This window comes from Myotis yumanensis, unplaced genomic scaffold (genome assembly GCF_028538775.1).
Source record: "Myotis yumanensis isolate MYYU_CA2020_CCGP unplaced genomic scaffold, mMyoYum1.0.hap1 SCAF_1, whole genome shotgun sequence".
In the NCBI taxonomy this organism is placed as follows: Eukaryota; Metazoa; Chordata; class Mammalia; order Chiroptera; family Vespertilionidae; genus Myotis; species Myotis yumanensis.
In genome coordinates, this window is record NW_027223752.1 from 210675265 (window position 1) to 210695652 (window position 20388).

The following is a 20388-nucleotide window of genomic DNA, read 5'->3' on the forward strand; positions in this document are numbered from 1 at the left end:
ATAACAGTAGCAAAATTACAGTTATGAAGTAGCAACAAAAATAATTTTATGGTTGGGAGTCACCACAACATGAGGAACTGTATTAAAGGGTCACGGCATTAGGAAGGTTGAGAACCAAAGATAGAAGTCAGTAGTCAAAAGAACCCCAGGTAGACCAGAAGCCTCGATTCATCTCATAGCCCTGCTATTAGTGAGCTGGGCAACTCTGGGCAAACCATTTAACCTCTCTGGTCATCTGAAGTTGAGGGGATTTGGAGGGAGAAATTGAGCATCCATACTGGAACCTTGAAATGAGGCAACATATTAATGCTTACAGACTCATAGAGACTGAGAAAATTGAGTGAAATCCTTGATAAAAGGTTTTCTGTTCCTTTGTTTTCTCCTTTAATCTCACAATCATTTTAAGAGACAAAAGTTAATAGTGTGAGGTGCCAAACTGGAATAAATATTAACATGCAAGAAGTAACGTTTTGTATCAAGCTCTCATTAAGAAAAATGATCTGTATCTAGAAAAACATCTACCTCAGGTCATGCAAAATTATGCTTGTATTGAGCAAGAAAATCACAGCAAGTAGCTTTTGAACATTTTCATTCGTTGGCCCCAAATTGCGCTGACAACATTTCTTTTCAGTGCAAATAAACATTTACTCCACTAAAAGGAGGCACTGTGATCTTTGCTATTTGCTATGTATTTCTGGCTGTGCAGTGCCTCCGGTTCAGGTTTTGTGTGTTTACTAGTCACACAGACCTTAGGGAGGTAACACGTTGTTTTCCAAATGTAGCTAATTTTGTATCTAACCTCTGAGAATGGCTTCTAACCAAGTAAGCCATAACAGTGGAAAGTTGAATCTGTACCTGTGTGTGTAAATAATAAGGAATTGTTTTCTTTAATGCTTGAGTCGTACATGAAATAATTTAATACATGACAGCATTAATTTAAAAATATCTCAAATGAGGTCTTAGTGTGAATTACTGGGGATCCTAGAATAGGTTTCACACAGGACACGTGACTCAGTGGAAAATTTTGGTGTGTTAATCAGATCCTGTAAGGAGTGTTTGATGCCCCAGTCCTACAATCAAAAGAAGTGAGGTATACCGCTTAAAAAAAAACACCAAACCTAACTCATATGGTTTAAAATATGCCACCCCTCCACCGCACCACCACTTTCAGGGAATGCGAGGACTTTTGCATTAATGGTCCAGTTGAGAACCCTTGTTATTACGTATTCTAGAATACTGCTTCAAAACTTCCCACAAGAGTAATTTAGGTGAAAACAAAACAAAACTGTAAAAAGAGCTTTTACAACTTTTCAAGGAAATGCATGTATCTTGATGCACAGATTTCCCAGCTCTGCTTGGTGGGCAAGAACACAAAGGTCAGAACCTTTTCCCAACTCAGCTAGCACATGTGTAATAGTCCCAGGCAGCGATTGGGTGCAGAGTGGGGAGTTAGCGCCCTCTGCTGAATGGGAGGAAATAGTACAGCTCTCTCAAGGTGAAACTAGAACCTATTTGTAGTTCCTATATTTTTCCTTATGATGGTTAATCTCATTTGAAAATTATTCAGCCTGGGGAAATGAAAATGAATACTTACAATTTCTGCATGTATATACGTGTGAGCAATGTGTTGTGTTCACATGTATGTGTGTTTGTGTACACAAAACACCTTCTTAATGGGGGTGCTGAACAGATGATTTCTAAGGCCCATTTTGTTTCTAAAATGATGTTATTCTAAAGTATTTAAGTAATTTACTTTAAAAGAATAGAGCCCATTGTATGAGATAAGACTTCTGCTTCAGGAGAAATGATCAGCTGGAATTCAGGGAACCGTACTATTGACTACTAGATTCTTGGTCTTCATCAGCTAAGTAGACTGATCCTCAAATATACCCTTATTTCTCTCCTCTTCCATGTTCTTGTTATTCCCTCTACCTTAAACATGGTGAAGTTTTATGCCATCCACACTTCTGCCCATCTTCCAGGCTCTCTCTCCAGACTTAAGGATCTATTTTTGTACTTACTTCACTTCAAATAAGGGAAAAGATAATACACTTAAGAAATCTACTTTCTAGCCAATGCAGGTATTTTTACGTATATTAATTTAAAACAGTTTTGCAGTTTTATTGAGGTATAATTTACAAACCATAAATGTATCCCATTGATTGTTAGTAAATTGATGGTTGTGCAACCATCACCACAATCCACTTCTAGAACTTTTCCATCTCCCCCCAGATTTCCCTCCCACCTGTTTGCAGTCAGTCCCCAGAGAAGCACTTCTACTTCTCCCCCCACAGATCGCCACGGCTCTGATCTCTGTCTCTATAAGTTTGCCTTTTATGGAAATTTTATAAGTGGATCACACAATCTGTAGTCTTCATGTCTGGTTTCTTTCACTTGGCATAATGTTTTTGAGGTTCATCTATGCTGTCACATGTATCACTGGTTCAATACTTTTAATTCTGAATAGTATTCCATCATATGCACTTACTACATCTTACTTATCCACTCACCATTGAGTGTTTGGATTGTTTCTAGTTTTTGGCTGTTATGAATAATGCTGTTATGAACAATGCACATACTAGTCTCTGTGGATATATGTCTCATTGCTCTTGGGTAGATTTTTAAGGGTAGAATTCATGAATCATATGGTAAAGTTATAGCTCACTTTGTAAGAAGCTGCCAAACAGCTTTACACGGTGGCATTATAATTTTACATTCCCACCAGTGGCATATGAGTTTCATTTTTTCAGAATCCTTGCCAATACTTGCTATTGTCTGTCTTTTTCATTATAGCCATTTTGGAGGTGTATAATGGTATCTTATTGTGGTTTTAATTTGCATTTCCTTAATAACTAATTATATTGAACACCTTTTCATGTGCCGATTTGCCATTTGTATGTCTCCTGTGACGACTTTCTGTTCAAGTCTTTTGCTAATTTGTAATTGAGACTTATTATTATTGAGTGTAAGAGTTCCGTGTATACTTTATCAGTTACATGATGCGCAAATATTTTTTCAGTATATAGCTTGTCTATCTTTTCATTTTCTTTTCTTTTTTAAATAATATTTTATTGTTGACATTATTACTGATATCCCCTAATTTCCCTCTTTTTGTCCCTCTCCAACCAGACCCTGCCCCCACCTCCCTCTGGCCCTTACCACATTGTTGTCTGTGTCCATGGGCTATGCATATGTGTTCTTTGGCTATTCTCTTCATTCTCTTAATAGCATTTTAATTTTAATTCTTTTTTTTACTTTTGAATAATGTTTATTAGAACTTCCATTTAAATAATGTAATAATTGTGTAAAATACACTTTTAAGAGAATACTGTCTTGTTTTTATAAAATTGATGCATGCTCAAAAATTCAAACAATACAGAACTTAATATTTTTTAGAAGTACAAATATTTTTAACTTTGTGAGGTCCATTTATTAATTTTTCTTTCATGGCCTATGCTTTTGTTGGTATATCTAAGAATTCTTTGTCTAACCCAAGGTCAAAGAACAAAGTCCCCCCCCCCCCCCCATATTTTCTTCTAGAACAGTGGTTCTCAACCTTCCTAATGCCGCGACCCTTTAATACAGTTCCTCATGTTGTGGTGACCCCCAACCATAAAATTATTTTTGTTGCTACTTCATAACTGTAATTTTGCTACTGTTATGAATTGTAATGTAAATATCTGATATACTATATGTGTTTTCCGATGGTTGCGACCCACAGGTTGAGAACCACTGTTCTAGAAGCTTCATAATTTTGGCACTTACACTTAAGTCTATGATCCATTTTGAGATAATTTGTGTGTATAATTTGAGGTAAAGGTCAGAGTTCAGTTTTGTACACTTAAAATCTAATTATTCTATTACCATCTGTCGAAGCGTATTCTTTTCCCATTGAATTATCTTGACATCTTACACACATTATTTTATTAATCTCTATGTCCAAGCTGTATTAACTAATGATCTTATTCCAGTTTCATAGGTCAGTTCACAGACTCATAGATTTTTAGCTAATACACTCAAATTCCCATGGCTAGTAGATGGCAGAACTCGGATATGAGTTCTGTTTTGCCCAAAAACAAGACATATTTTCTTATTAAAATTTCCTCACATGTTGTTCATTCCAACATTAAACTATATGCTTCCTGAAGCTGCATACCACTCATTCTTATCTTGCTGCCATACTCTAGGACAGTACCTGCTTATTTAAGGGTCATCTTATGAAACACTCCATTGACTTACAGTGGTTCTCAACCTTCTGGTCCTTTAAATACAGTTCCTCATGTGACCCAACCATAAAATTATTTTCGTTGCTACTTCATAACTGTAAGTTGCTACTGTTATGAATCGTAATGTGAATATCTGATATGCAGGATGGTCTTAGGTGACTCCTATGAAAGGGTCGTTCGACCGCCAAAGGGGTTGAGACCCACAGGTTGAGAACCGCTGACTTAAGGGATCATGTTTGTATGAAAGTGAGTAATGACTCTATAATCTAAATAAGTTTTTCTCTCCATTGTGTTTATGCTTATCATGGACAAAACTAGACTTTCATTGCAAAGGAAACATTTTTAGGAAATAGCTACTTACCCTCTACTGAAGTCATTGCTTCTGTATGAACATGAACTTCATGAGGAACTATGGTGAATTGAGAATATCATTTCTCATATTTGACTATAAAGGAGCTTTCAGGGGACATAAAGTGAAAGTCTCAGAAAGTGATAAAAGCAATAACTTGGGAGCCCGAGGGTCCTAGTCCTGGTTCTGCAGTAGCTTGTTATGTGACCTTGAGCAAGTCATTGCATCTCTCTGCACCAGTCTCCTCACCTGTATAGCACTAGATGTGGACCAGGTTGTCACTATGGTTTCCCTCCTATTGATATACTTTTGCTACATAGAGCACCACTATAACATCACCTTCTGTTCAGATGGTACTTGAGTGGTTTCTCTTATTTGCAGATTGCAGCGAGAATCTGTTCCACTGTCACACAGGCAAGTGTCTTAATTACAGCCTAGTGTGTGATGGATATGATGACTGTGGGGACCTGAGTGATGAACAAAACTGTGGTAAGTAGCATTGTCTTCCTAAGGTTCTCATTGAAAATCTCAGAAATTTATCACCAAGAACATGTAGCTTATTGTACTTTAATATGACTATGAGCAGGTTAAATTATAAAATGTTTGGTTTCTTAATTTTAGAAAGGGGAGGTTTTTTTCAATTACCAGTCTCAATTATGTCTTATGTATAAACTAGAGGCCTAGTGCACAAAATTTGTGCATGGGGGGGGGTGGTCCCCTCAGCCCAGACTGCACCCTCTCCAATCCAGGACCCCTCAGGGGATGTCCAACTGCCGGTTTAGGCCCGATCCCCGGGATTGGAGCAGTCAGACATCCCTCTCACAATCCTGGACCTTGGGCTCCTAATTGCTCACCTACCTGCTTGCCTGGTCGCCCATAACTGCACCATCCTCCCTGCCAGCCTGATTGCCCCTCACTGCCTCCCCTGACAGCCTAATCACCCCCAACCACCTCCCCTGCCAGCCTGGTTGCCCCCAACTGCACCCCCCTGCTGGCCTGGTCACTCCTAACTCCCCCCCCTGCCAGCCTGGTTGCCCCTCACGGCACCCCCGCCGGCCTGGTCGCCCTACACAGCCTGCTGTTCAGTCGTTTGGTCGTCCCTCACTCACCCCCCTGCTGGCCTGGTAATAGGCAGCCATCTTGTGACCAGATCCAGCCAATAAAGCTTGCATATTACTATTATTATTATTATTATTATTATTATATAGGATGTAATACCTCTTAAATACACAGTCATACTGAGGAAATGCTTCGGAAGTGGAGTGGAAAGGCCACTACCGGCTATTAATATGTTAATATTATTTTCTCCTTAAAAGTGTTCTGTTTCTCTATGGTTCTTCCGGTGGCTCATGTTTAGATCTTGAGCTCTTGAGAAAAATTTTGCAGAAAGATATAGTATTTGTCCCTTGAGCCTCCTTATTTTTTAAAAATATGGTTTTATTGATTTTTAGAGAGGGAGGAACGGATTGGGGGGGGGAGAGAGGGAGAGAGATCAATTGGCTGCCTCCTGCATGCCCCCTTCTGTAGTAGTGACATGTAGGGTTAAGATGGCACATTTACTTTATGTACAAAAACTTATCTTTTAAAGAATAAACCTAGCTCTTAAAGGGTCTTATTCAATTTTGAGTGCCATTTCTTGAATTAAAACCAGCAAAATTTCTCTTGCTTATTTACCTTTTTGACTTTGTGATTAACTTCAGAATGTTTAGGTAAGATATTATTGAATGACATAGGAACTTTGTAATATGAACAAAGGGGAAGCTGGGATGACGAGGGGCACTGGGCAAATGGCGTGAGATAGTACTGAGCATTGGAGAATATTGGGAGGAATGCTGGGAAAGGCTCAGGAGTAGGATCGAAGAGTGCCCCAGAGTGTGTGTGTCTGAAAACACGACAAAGCCCTCACAAATATGTCAAACCAGCTCTCTGCCTTGTGAAATCCAAATCACAGTTGTGTTTATTTGAGCCAGTGTAAAATCACGTGTTTCTCATCGGGGAAAGAAAACAGTGACAAAACAATAAACAACGACAAAAATAGCTGTGGGTCCTGAGAAAGCGGGACAGGCTTTCATCTGAAAAACAGACACTTGGGTCATAGCGACGGTGCCTAAGAGCCCACAGCTTGGGTGGGAGGTGATAGGAACGTTGCTGGAGGTGTTAGGGCAATTGGAATAGACGCCCCTCAGTTTGAATCATGAGCCAGATGGGGCTAAGTGCCCGTCATGCTGGTTCCCTGCATCGCGTGGACTCTCCCTTCTCCAGACTGCAGCCCCACGAAGGAGCACCGCTGTGGAGATGGGCGCTGCATTGCCATGGAGTGGGTGTGCGACGGCGACCACGACTGCCTGGATAAGTCTGACGAGGTCAACTGCTGTGAGTGCCCTAGGATTCTGTTTGCTTATTTGTCCATTTCTCGCCTGTGTAGACCAACATACTCCAGTTTCACCATCTAAACCGCCTTCCAAGGGAAAGATCCTTGTACCTTGGTCCTTGCCTAGAAAGATGATAATTGAATGGTGTGAGGACAATGACAATGTAGTTAATGCACTTGACCTCCACACGTTTCTCCCCAGAACGTCAAGCTTTATGGGCTGGATCTGGCCGAGCAGGTGGCTGTTTTCTTTCTCTCTTTGCTCCTGCGTCCCCTTCCTGCACCCGTGACTTTGTCCAAGGGGCTGCTCTCCCCAGAGGCTGGGGGACTTTTCTATTGCAAATGACACATGAGTGGTTGAGCCTCCTTGCAGGGGCCTCCAGACATGCTCTCAGGCATGTTCTGTAGGAGAACATGGAGAGAATTGCCAGAGAGAAGAGAGCATTTGATGTTCACAGACTCACACAGAGAGTGTGAAAACAGTTGGAACCTTACCTCCTGTTGTATTCTGGGTGAGTGAACAGTCTCCAGGTAGCTGTTACGCTATCTAGATAATAAAATCAAGTATGGCTGCTAATTCCTTTTTTCCTTTAGAAACTGCACTATACTCAGTAGAGACTAAGAGAATGATTGAATAGCAGCAGTTAGGTGTTAAAAGCAAGTAATTTGACTTGAAAGAGTTAATATGATGCATTTAATGCCTGGTTGAATGCATTAAACTTTTTATTTCATCTTTTGCTGTCCAATACAAATAGAAAAAAAATGTTGGTATATAGGATAGTGAATATGTAAGTTGCCTATCATTTGAGGCAACAATAGAAATGCAGGGTGCATGGTTTTTATTTTGACATAAGAAAAGGCATATAAATTATCAAATGCAATGCTGGACTTTCCCCTTCCCCGAATTGAAAATGAGCTGCAATATCTCCGAGTCCTTTCTTAGTGGAACACAGCGGTCCAGAGCAGACTGTACCTTGGCCAATCCCGGGAAAGCAAGGACATGATGCTCATGTACCACAATTCTGGTGCTGAGCCTCGATTCAAGAATGGGGAGTTTTAATGTTCAACAGTAGCTCGGTGAAGGCTGAGGTCATACAAACATGGTTTCTGATGCTCTAACACAGTGGTTCTCAACCTTCCTAACGCTGTGATCCTTTAATACAGTTCCTCATGTTGTGGTGACCCCCAATTTCATTGTTCCAAATTGAACATAATTAAAGCATAGTGATTAATCACAAAAACAACATGTAATTATATATGTGTTTTCCAATGGTCTTAGGTGACCCCTGTGAAAGGGTTGTTCAACCCCCAAAGGGGTCGCGACCCACAGGTTGAGAACTGCTGCTCTAAAGAGTGACAGTGATAGAATTTAGACAACGTCTAGGAACCGGACGATTAATGGCCACTATACCACCCATTTCAAATGCCAGCTGTGTCAAGCAAGTTTTGAAATAACGTGTTTATTGTATGCGAGGTGTCTGCATACGCTTTCGTATGTTTCCTTTCATTGTCTGGAGTGACAGGCTGGGCTAGGACTCAAAAACCTGCCTGTACATTCCCGCCCTCCCTGTAACAGCCATGTGACTGTGAGACTAAGCTCTCTAAGCTCAGTTTCCTATTCCAAACCAGGTCAATAACATCTCCCTTGCAAGCCTGTTGTGGGGATTTGAGATTAAATACAGACTGCCCCTAACAAAGCTATTGCCACAGAGTAAACTTTTAATAAGTTGTGCCTTTTGTCATAGGAGCATCACTACTACCATCATTAATACTACTTCCCATTGTGAGGTTATCAAATAAAGTAAGTCCGCAGCGAGTGCTATTAATAAGGCACGAGAGATTCTAGAAAGAAACCACTCCATCTCAAAAAAAACTCGGCCTTGTTGTTTTTAAATTAGCGATGCATTCACTCCTTGATACAGAACACTCACATAGTCACAACACTCCATCTCCTGGCGATGACAGGAAAACAGGAGCCGTTTCTAAGACCTGCAGACTGAGAGGAGGGCTAGTCAGCCACGTGACTCTTGTTCTGGCTTCCCCCCAGCCTGCGGCAGCCAGGGCCTGGTGGAGTGCCGGAGCGGCCAGTGCATCCCCAGCACTTTCCGATGCGATGGGGACGAGGACTGCAAGGATGGCAGTGATGAGAAGAACTGCAGCTACAGTAAGTGTGTGCCCTGCCCTCGAAGCATGCCTTAACGGTGGGCCTTCCCCTGGGAGCAGAACTGCAGCTACAGTAAGTGTGTGCCCTGCCCCGAAGCATGCCTTAACAGTGGGCCTTCCCCTGGGAGCGGAACTGCAGCTACAGTAAGTGTGTGCCCTGCCCCCGAAGCATGCCTTAACGGTGGGCCTTCCCCTGGGAGAGGAACTGCAGCTACAGTAAGTGTGTGCCCTGCTCCCAAAGCATGCCTTAATGGTGGGCCTTCCCCTGGGAGCGGAGCAAGGGGTTGGAAGTTATGGATGCATAAATAGGATTCTCACATGAAGAATTCCAGGTTGCCTACCGCTGTGGTCCTCACAGCCCCGTCAGCCAGAAAACACTCTGTTGAGGATTTCCTCAAGCAACTCACACTGAAATATTCGTAAGGGTAAAGGGTAGAGGTTAAACACTTACACAGCATGGGGAGAGTCAGTTAACTGTTTGATGAGGAAAGGCATCGCTGTGATAAAGAGTTCAGTATATGGTATTCGATTAAATTAGATTCCAATTAGTAGGCACTGGCTTTTGGAATTAAATGTAATAGCTTCATAGATTCACATGCCCAGAGAAGCAGTTTAATGCCTCACATTACCAGGCAATACACTTAAACACACTTAAAGTATTACAGATAGTAGTACATACATCTCCTTCTTTTCTTTCCCCCATTGACCTTTCCCCGGCCTCCCCTACACCCTGGCACATGCCCTCACCCCCACCCCCCCAGTGTCTTGTGTCCATTGGTTATGCTTATATGCATGCATACAAGTCCTTCAGTTGATCTCTTACCTAGCCCCTGCCCCAAAACTCCCCAGCCTTCCCATTGTAATTTGACAGTCTGTTCAATGCTTCTCTGCCTTTGTATCTATCTTTTTGTTCATCAGGTTATAATGTTCTTTATTATCCATAAATGAGTGAGATCATGTGGTGTTTTTCTTTCACTTCCTGGCTTATTTCACTTAGCATAATGCTCTCCAGTTCCATCCATGCTGCTGCAAATGGTAAGAATTCCTTCTTTTTTGTAACAGCGTAGTATTCCATTGTGTAGATGGTCCATCAAAAAACTACTGACAAACCTACAGCCAACATCATACTCAATGGGCAAAAACTAAATCCATTTCCCCTAAGAACAGGAACAAGACAAGGATGCCCACTTTCACCACTCCTGTTCGACATAGTACTAGAAGTACTAGCCATAGCGATCAGACAAGAAGAAAAAATAAAAAAGAAACATGTGAGACGGTACCTCACTGTTGTTTTGATTTGCATCTTTCAGATGATTAGTGACTTTGAGCATGTTTTCATGTGTCCCTTGGCTTTTTGAGTGTCCTCTTTTGAAAAGAGTCTATTTAGGTCCTTTGCCCATTTTTTTATTGGATTGTTTATTTTCCTTTTGTTAAGTTGTATGAGTTCTCTGTAAATTTTTTCTTCTTGTATTATGTTGAGGTATGATCCCTCTATTCCCACTTTGCTGAGAGTTTTATCAAATACTTTTTCTTCATCGTTTGATATGATTATGTGATTTTTGTCTCTCAGTTTGTTTATGTGATGTATCACATTTATTGATTTGTGGATATTGAACCATTATTTCTAATTCACTCATCTGTTGATGGGCACTTGGATTATTTCCAAATCTTGGCTATTGTAAATTGTGCTGCTATGAACATAGGGGTGCATATATCCTTTCTGATTGGTGTTTCTGTTTTCTTGGGATATATTCCTAGAAGTGGTATTACTGGGTCAAATGGCAGTTCCATTTTTAAATTTTTGAGGAAACGCCATACTGTTTTCCACAATGGCTGCACCAGTCTGCATTCCCACCAGCAGTGCACGAGGGTTCCTTTTTCTCCGCATCCTCTCCAGCACTTGTCATGTGTTGATTTGTTGATGACAGCCATTCTGACAGGTGTGAGATGGTACCTCACTGTTGTTTTGATTTGCATCTCTCAGATGATTAGTGACTTTGAGCATGTTTTCATGTGTCCCTTGGCTTTTTGAGTGTCCTCTTTCAAAAAGAGTCTATTTAGGTCCTTTGCCCATTTTTTGATTGGATTGTTTATTTTCCTTTTGTTAAGTTGTATGAGTTCTCTGTAAATGTTGGATATTAAACCCTTATTGGATCTAACATTGGCAAATATGTTCTCCCATGCAGTGGGCTTTCATGTTGTTTTGTTGATGGTTTCTTTTGCCGTGCTGACGCTTTTTATTTTGATGTAATCCCATTTGTTTATTTTCTCCTTAGTCTCTCTTGCCCTAGGATCTGTGTCTGTAAAGATATTGCTATGACATATATCTCCAATCTTGCTGCCTATGGAGTCTTGTAGGATTTTTATGGTTTCCCATCTTACATTCAAGTCCTTTAGCCATTTTGAGTTTGTTTTTGTGTAGGGTGTAAGTTGGTGATCTAGTTTCATTTTTTTTACATGTATCTGACCAAATTTCCCAGCACCATTTATTAAAGAGGCTGTTTTGACTCCATTGTATGCTCTTGCCTCCTTTGTCAAATATTAATTGAGTGTAATGTCTTGGGTCAATTTCTGGGTCCTCTATTATGTTCCATTGGTCTATATGTCTGTTCCTGTGCCAGTACCAGGCAGTTTCGAGAACCATGGCTTGGTAATATAGTTTGATGTCTGGTATTGTGATCCCTCCAACTTTGTTCTTCTTTCTCAGGATAGCTATGGCTATTCAGGGTCTTTTTTATTCCAAATGAATTTTTGGAGATTTTGTTCTAGATCTTTGAAATATGCCATTGGTATTTTAATAGGTATTGCATTGAATCTATAGATTGCTTAAGGTAGTATGGACATTTTAATGATGTTGATCCTACCAACCCATGAACATGGTATGTTCTTCCATTTGTTTATGTTTTCCTCTATTCCTTTTTGCAATGTCCTGTAATTTTCCGAGTACAGGTCTTTTACGTCCTTGGTTAAGTTTATTCCTAGGTATCTTATTTTTGTGTGTGTGTGTGTGCAATGGTAAATGGGATTGTTTTTTTCATTTCTCTTTCTGTGAGTTCATTATTGGTGTATAAAAAGGCCATAGATTTCTGGGTGTTAATTTGGTATCCTGCTACTTTGCCGAATTCATTTATTAGGTCTAGTAGTTTTTTGATGGAGTCTTTGGGGTTTTCTATGTATAATATGATGTCATCTGCAAATAAGGACAGTTTTACTTCTTCTTTTCCAATTTGGATGCCTTTTATTTTTTCTTCTTGTCTGATCGCTGTGGCTAGTACTTCTAGTACTATGTCAAACAGGAGTGGTGAAAGTGGGCACCCTTGTCTTGTTCCTGTTCTTAGGGGAAATGGATTTAGTTTTTGCCCATTGAGTATGATGTTGGCTGTAGGTTTGTCATATAGGGCTCTTATTATGTTGAGGTATGATCCCTCTATTCCCACTTTGCTGAGAGTTTTATCAAGAAAGGGTGTTGGATTTTGTCAAATACTTTTTCTTCATCGTTTGATATGATTATGTGATTTTTGTCTCTCAGTTTGTTTATGTGATGTATCACATTTATTGATTTGTGGATATTGAACCATCCTTGCATTCCTGGAATAAATCCCATTTGGACATGGTGTATGATCTTTCTAATGTATTGCTGAATCCGATTTGCTAGGATTTTGTTGAAGATTTTAGCATCTATGTTCATCAAGGATATTGGCCTATAGTTCTCTTTTTTTGTGGTGTCTTTATCTGGTTTTGGGATTAGGGTAATGCTGGCTTCATAGAAAGAGCCTGGAAGTGTGCCTTCCTCTTGAACTTTTCGGAATAGTCTGAGGAGGATAGGTTTTAGTTCTTCTTTGAATGCTTGGTAGAACTCCCCTGTAAAGCCATCCAGACCAGGGCTTTTGTTTGCTGGAAGATTTTTTATCACTATTTCAATTTCTTTGGTAGTTATAGACCTATTCAGGTTTTTTTGACTCTTCTTGGTTGAGTTTTGGGAGCTTGTATTTTTCTAAGAATATGTCCATTTCATCTAGGTTGTCCATTTTGTTGGAATAGAGTTGTTCATAGTATTTTTTTCATAATCGTTTGTATTTCTGTGGGATTGGTTGTTATTTCGCCTCTTTCATTTCTGACTTTGTTTATTTGGGTCCTCTCTCTTTGCTTCTTGGTGAGCCTGGCTAGAGGTTCATCAATCTTGTTTATCCTTTCAAAGAGCCAGCTCTTGGTTTTGTTGATCTTTTTTATTGTTTTTTTTTTTTTTTTTTTTTTGGTCTCTATGTCGTTTATCTCCGCTCTGATCTTTCTTTCCTTCCTTCTGCTTACCCTGGGCTTTTCTTGTTGCTCTCTTTCTAACTCTTTGAGTTGTAGGGTTAGATAATTTATTACCATTGTTTCTTGTTTTTTGAGGCAGGCCTGTAGAGCTATGAAATTCCCTCTCAAGACTGCTTTCACTGTGTCCCAATGTGTTTTCATTGTCGTTTTTGCCATGATGCTGTTTATTTCTTCTTTGATCTCTCTGGTAACCCAGTCATTGTTTAATAGCATGCTATTTAGTCTCCATGAGTTTGATTTTTTTGGATTGTTTTTATTGTAGTTGATTTGTAGTTTTATGCCATTGTGATCTGAGATGGTGCTTGAGAAGATTTCTATCTTCTTGAATTTGAAGAGACTTTGCCTGTGACCCAATATATGGTCTAGCTTTGAAAATGACCCATGTGCACTTGAGAAGAATGTATATTCTGTAGCTTTGGGGTGAAATGTTCTGAAGTTGTCAATTAATTCCATCTGATTAGTGCATCATTTAGGATTGATGTTTCTTTGCTGGTTTTTTGTTTAGAGGATTTGTGCAATGGTGATAATGGGTTATTAAAGTCCCCTACTATGACTGTATTACTATCAATCTCTCCCTTTATATCCTCCAGAAGTTTTTTTATGTATTTGGGAGCTCCTGTATTGGGTGCGTATATGTTTACCAGAGTTATATTTTCTTGTTGAATTGCTCCCTTTAGTATTATGAAGTGACCTTCCTTATCTCTTGTTATGGCCTTCACTTTGAGATATAATTTGTCAGATATAAGTATTGCTACCCCAGCTTTTTTCTCATTTCCAGTCGCCTGAAAAATCTTTTTCTATCCCTTCACTATCAGTCTGTGTGAGTCCTTTTTGCTGAGGTGGGTTTCCTGTAGATAGCAGATATATGGGTCATGTTTCCTTATCCACTCAGCTACCCTATGTCTTTTGATTGGGGCATTTAATCCATTTACATTTGAAGTTATTATTGATAGGTACTTGTTTGTCACCATTTTTATTCTTTACCCCTGTGTTCCTTCTTCATTTCCTATTTCTTCTTTTTACAGAAGACCCTTTAGCATTTTTTGCATTCCTGGTTTGGTGGTAATAAACTCCCTTAGTCCTTTTTTGTCTGTGAAGCTCCTGATTTCACCCTCAATTTTGATTGATAGCCTTGCTGGGTACAGTATTCTTGGATTCAGACCCTTCCTTTGCATGACTTTGTATATTTATTCCATTCCTTTCTTGCTTGACATGTTTCTGTTGAGAAATCAGTTGCTAGTCTGATGAAGGATCCTTTGTAGGTAACTTTCTGTCTCTCTCTGGCTGCTTTTAAGATACTTACTTTGTCATTGGTGTTTGCCAATTTAATTATAATGTGCCTTGGTGTAGGTCTTTTGGGGTTCATTTTGTTTGAGTCTCTGTGAGCTTCTTGGATTTGTGTGAGTTTTTTCTTATATCAGGGAAGTTTTTTGTCATTATTTTTTCAAACATGTTTTCTATTCCTTGCTCAGTTTCCTCTCCTTCTGGCACCCCTAGTATGCGGATGTTGTTTCGTTTCCTGTTGTCCCAAAGTTCCCTTAGGCTCTCCTCCTGTTTTTTTAACTTTTTTTTCTAGATGCTTCTCTGCTTGGGTATTTTTTCCTACCTTGTCTTCTAGCTCACCGATGTGGTCCTCTGCTTCTTCTAGTCTACTGTTGATGCTTTCTATTGGGTTCTTTATAGCAGTGATGTCATTTTTCATTTCTTTTTGGTTCTTCTTCATTTCCTCTTGTTCTTACACATATTGTTGAATTTGTCTTCCATTCTTTTCAGCCACCTTGTAACTATTTCTCTGAATTCTTTCTCTGACATATTGCTTGCCTCCTTTTCGTTTACTTCATTTTCTGGTGATGCCTCCTTATCTTTCATTTGCGGCTGTTTCTTTGTCTGCCCATGATCTCTCTTCTCCGGGTGTCTGATTATGTAGCTCTCTCTCTCCATCCAGCACTGCGTGTAATTCTCCAAACGTCTCTTCCGCACGTCCTTTTTCCTCTGGCACTAAGCAGCTGGCACACTGGTAAAATCCAAGGCTGCTTTTTTGAGCCCAGTCCAGCTATGGGCTGATTTTTAGAGTTCCCTTCTTTCAGCAGCCCTGCAGATCCCCTTCCACCCTTGCAGATCACGCTGACCCCAACGGCCGCGGACTTTGTGGGGTGCAGACTTCCCCTGTGCGCGTTTCTCTCTCCAACCTGGATTGCAGAGCTCACCTTTCCCTAGGTGAAATCTGACCTTTCCGTGAGGAGGAGCAGGGCTTGTCCCAGTCCACGTATTCGGCTGCTTGAGATCCAGTGATCCTGGGTTCGTAGCTGGTCCCTGGATGCCGTGATTGCAGGGTCCCAGGATGTATACGCTTCCAATAACAGCCACTCTCCCCTTCAAGATGGTGTGGTCTCCATGGCAGAGCTGGCTGTTCCAGGAGAGATTTCCTTAAACGCACTTTAAAAGGAGTCTGATCTCCATCTGTGAAACTCAAAGAGAAAACATAAATCGAATGAATTGGTTTTTCAAATGTGACCATTTTTGTCAGAAAAGGAGGTTTCATGCTGATCATTTTAAGCCCCAGTTTATGTAGAAGTGTCTCTCACCACAGGCTGGTAAGAATATTTCTAGACCTAAAAATCAATACCTTTGTGTCCTAGTGACCTTGCCATTGACCTTCATAGCCTGGTTAAGAATATGGTTGTTGCCGCCCAGCTGCCTGGTTCAAACCCAGCTGTGTTACCCACTATCTGGTTGACTTTAGGTCAGTTACTTTACCCCTGATGTCTCAGTTTCCATGTCTGTAAACTCGGAATAATGATCACATCACTACTGACATGTAGTGAGAACTCAATTAATATTTGCTATTATTACATGGCCTTTATGTTGAAGCATGTCTCTGCTGTGTATATCTATCCCAGCTAATGAGATTAGTCACCTGTAGCTAAATTAGTTTGTCATAATGAATATAGATCATTAGAATAGCTTTAATGAAAAAAGCATTTGAGACATAAAGGGAGAGCCTTTTCATCACAGATGTATTACATTAAAAGATACATAAGCAGCACTAAGTTTTTAACAATTTAAAAATTCAGAAGGAAATCCTTTTCCACAACCACAAACCTCTCTTTGGATCAAGTTGTTTTTTCTTCCTACATAATTCAACTCTGCTTGAAATCATATTGGATTCTTCACTACACAAGGGCAGGATTTGTCAATTGTTTTCTTACAGGTGTGAGATGTAAGAAAGTCACAAGATAAAATGGGTCAAAAAGTAAAATTATAGCATCTTTATATTATTTACTCTAATGAATTCAACTTAATAAATGTGTAGTGTGGGGTTAATATGTGGTCAACCACTGGGAATTTAGAGGCAAGTAAAACAGCTTTCAGGCCCAGACCAGGGGGGAGAGACAAAAAATACCAATAATTAGGCATGTCGGTGTCTACCGAGGAAGTGAAATTGCTGTGGGGAAAGGCAGGTGCTAGGAGACCTTACATGGGATGATGCCCTGGCAAAGGGCCCCAGGGAAGCTTCCCTGAGGAAGAGATATTGGAACTAAGATTTGAAGAATGAGTGGAGTTAACAAAGGAGCGTGGGACTGGGGAAAGCATTTCAGACACAGGGAGCCTCTTGGCCAAAAGTCCCAAGGAGGGAAGGGGCGGCCTTGCTTAGGGTACTGGGACTGGGACGGGCCACCGCATTAGAGGGTGAGCGAGAAGAGGAGCTCGCAGTTGCAGGAGAATTGTCAGCAGTGACGGCAGGCTGATTCTTCCTGACAGGGCTGGGGAGGGGAGCAGGGACCCCTTCTCCCAGGGCTTGGGCCCCATTGAAAATGGAGGCCTTCACAACCCTCAGGTGGGCTCTCTGCCTTCCTGTCTAGTCTCCCAAGGCTCCAGTGACTCCAGCCTCTGCACATGCCTGCCCCAGGCCTTTGCATATTCCTCTGTCTGCCTGAGAAACCCATCCTTCCCTCTTATCCTAACTTGCCCCATCTGCCTGAAGAACTCCTGTGAGAGGCTTTCCCCTCCCTGCCCTTGTTTGGTTCCCTTATATGTACTTCCAGTAAAGTACTGATCACATAGCATTGTAAGGTTCTGTTCATGATGCCATCCCTAATTAGAGCATAAACTGTCATCGTTTTTATCTTTTAATGCTCAGTGCCTTGTCACATAAATTTGTCACATAGCAGGCACTCATAGACTGAACTAATGAATGCACATTGTCTTATGAAATTTCTTTAAAAGACTAAACATGTGGAAATTAGCCTGGCTTGCCTTGCAAATTTTTTTTTACTCTACTGACATTAAAAAAAAAAAAGGAAAAGAATGACATCTCTGCAAGGCTATGATATATTGTACGTTAATGGTACTTGTAAAGGAGAAAGAGTCCAATATAATAAAAGTTGCCTGAGAATCTATATATATAAAAGCCTAAGTGACTGTTAGGACCAAACGACCGGAACGACCGGATGACCGGCTGGTAGCTATGACCCAGATCTTGCTGCTGAGACCCTGACAGCCCCGAATCTGGTTTACCTGCACCCTGGACCCAGACAGGAGGGAGGAGGGAGCCCGATTCCTCATGGAATTGGCCATTGGTTAGCTTGCTGCTGGGGCCAACCTCCCATAATCCCTCCCCCTGGCTGGCCAGCCCTCCCCCCCCAACCATCGACCCCAATCGCTGGCCAGGCTGAGGGACCCCACCCGTGCATGAATTAGTGCACCGGGCCTCTAGTTATAGATAAGAATGACTGTGTGTGTCCACATACTATCATTTATACTTTAAAATGCCTTGCAAGAGTCTCTAGATTCCAGATGATGTTTCTGAGAGTAACTGAGTATAACAGAGGAGAGATGGAAAGAGAATGGGCAGTAATTTATTATCTTATCCATTTAATCTACCAATGACAGGAAATCAATGGGAAAACCAGTTTTCTCTCTACATACCTTAAGGAAAAGCCATTAGGTTGACGTTACTGTGGTCATTCATTTGGGAACTAGAAACCCAATTCTCAGGTCATCACGGCTTGGCCAGTATTGCTTTCCAAGGACACACAGAAAATATGGGTAACAGCTCTACAGGACTTGTACCCTGATCATGTCCTTATTGTGTTGGTGCTGATGCCCTACTTATTATTGGGAAAATGTTTTCTTTTAAAAGGAAGACTAGAGTTGGGAGCAAATGAGTCTTTAAAATAATATCATTTAAAATACACAATTTCAAGATCTTTATATTGGTCTCTCCTTAAATTTTATTTTGTAATCAAATATATGCACCCATGTAAATATAAAACACTATCTTTTCTTTTTTCATTAAAAGCAACAACTACCTGTGTGTGTGTGTGTGTGTGTGTGTGTGTGTGTTTGATAGGTTGCCTCTTATTTCCTCGTTCCTACAGAATCCTTTTGAAATAATTGTGTCGTATTTAGTTGCCAGGAAAACTAATCCAGAAAGAATCTATTCAACATGTGTTCAATATTCTTGGAGACACAGGAAGGAAATTAAAGTTGTGTCATTCCTCAGCTCCACCAGACAGCCTCGATCCTTTAGATCCCAGCGTCAGGAACTTACAGATGATGAAAGCGAATGTACCTTTCCCCCTCTGTAGGTCAGACTCCATGTCAAGAAGGCGGCCAAACATGCCACTACAATTCCTGCCTTGATTCATGTGCTGGTAGCTCTCGTTGTGACCTCAACACCAGTCTGAATAACTGTAGTAAGTACAGCAGCTGACAAATGCAATCCCCGTGGCAGGATGTGCATTCGGCTTTGTTCTTTCCCGTTGACATTGAAATGCTGAAGTCTGGGATCCCTCCAAAAATATATGTATCTATTTTCTTTTTCTTTTTTCTTTTTTTTTTTAAAGCTTGCATGTGGTAGCAGAAGAGAAACAGAATGGTCTTAATGAACTGAAATCAGAAACAACTGTGTTGCTGTGAATGGGCTATAAATCCGCATTGCTTAATATCATTACCATTACTTTCAACTCAGCGTTAGCTCCTATATATTATTTTCTTGGCTCCATCTGCAGGCAGATGCTATTTTTCTTCCCTTTGAAAGTTTAGTTTCAAAAATGGAAACTTTATCCAAGAAGCAAATGTGATGTTCATCTGTATAGCCGCATGAAACTTTGGCTGTCTGTTCTTTTAATAAAATTTATTCTCACCTTTCCAGGAACTCTTGCAGCCATCATGTTAATGATTTGGTGGCGATGTAACAACTCCAAATGGTGTGAATAGGGGGCACTCTACACCTGGCTTTCAGGAGGAAGGATTATTAGGGGAGGTAGAATGGGTAGTGGAGGGCTGTGTAGATTCTCACCGGAAATTGAAAATGAATCAGAAAGACTCTGACTCTGATACTCACTTCTTTCACTTTTCATAATTAATTTTTGGTCTCACCTTCAATATGGAGCTTGAAATTAAAAGCAGGTCTGTCACTTTGAGTTGATAAGAAGATGACTTTTTAAAAAAAGATATATTTTTATTGATTCAGAGAGGAAGAGAGAGAGAGAGAGAGAGAGAGAGAAACATCAATGATGAAAGAGATCATTGATTGGCTGCCTCCTGTACTCCCCACACTGGGGATCGAGCCCACAACCTGGGCATGTGCTCTTGATCAGGAGTCCAACCTCGATCTCCTGGTTCACAGGTCGATGCTCAACCACTGAGAAACACCAGCCGGGCAAGGTGACTTTTTTAGCACATACCCTCACTGTTGAGGGCCACGGGAACCTGGGAGGTTGACAGGGTTATGGGTTTGAGTCCTTGAATTTGCTGCAGTTTTAGGGTCCTAGTTTTACTTGGTGACCTTTCTGGGTCAATATGGAGCTTTCTGGTCAATCTAGGGCTACCCTGTAACCATTGGGGAGTCTCCAGGGGTGAAAACAGTGGGTTGAGAAGGAATTTGAGGGAGGCAGCCACTGACAACCCAGCTGACAGGACTTTTTATTTTCATGAGCACTTAACTGGCTGAGACA

The 20388-nt window shown here is 40.7% G+C and overlaps 1 protein-coding gene across 2 annotated transcripts in view; it reads left to right on the plus strand.

Moving 5' to 3' along the window:
- CORIN (corin, serine peptidase) overlaps positions 1-20388 on the plus strand; it is a 207763-nt gene that overhangs the window by 133812 nt on the left and 53563 nt on the right. Inside the window, exons 7-10 of one of the 2 annotated variants that reach the window (XM_070397080.1) lie at positions 4957-5064; positions 6838-6948; positions 8994-9110; positions 19018-19125. In XM_070397080.1, the coding sequence (XP_070253181.1) occupies positions 4957-5064; positions 6838-6948; positions 8994-9110; positions 19018-19125 (444 nt within the window). The remainder of the gene's footprint in view (positions 1-4956; positions 5065-6837; positions 6949-8993; positions 9111-19017; positions 19126-20388) is intronic. The other variant, XM_070397085.1, reaches the window with a different exon arrangement.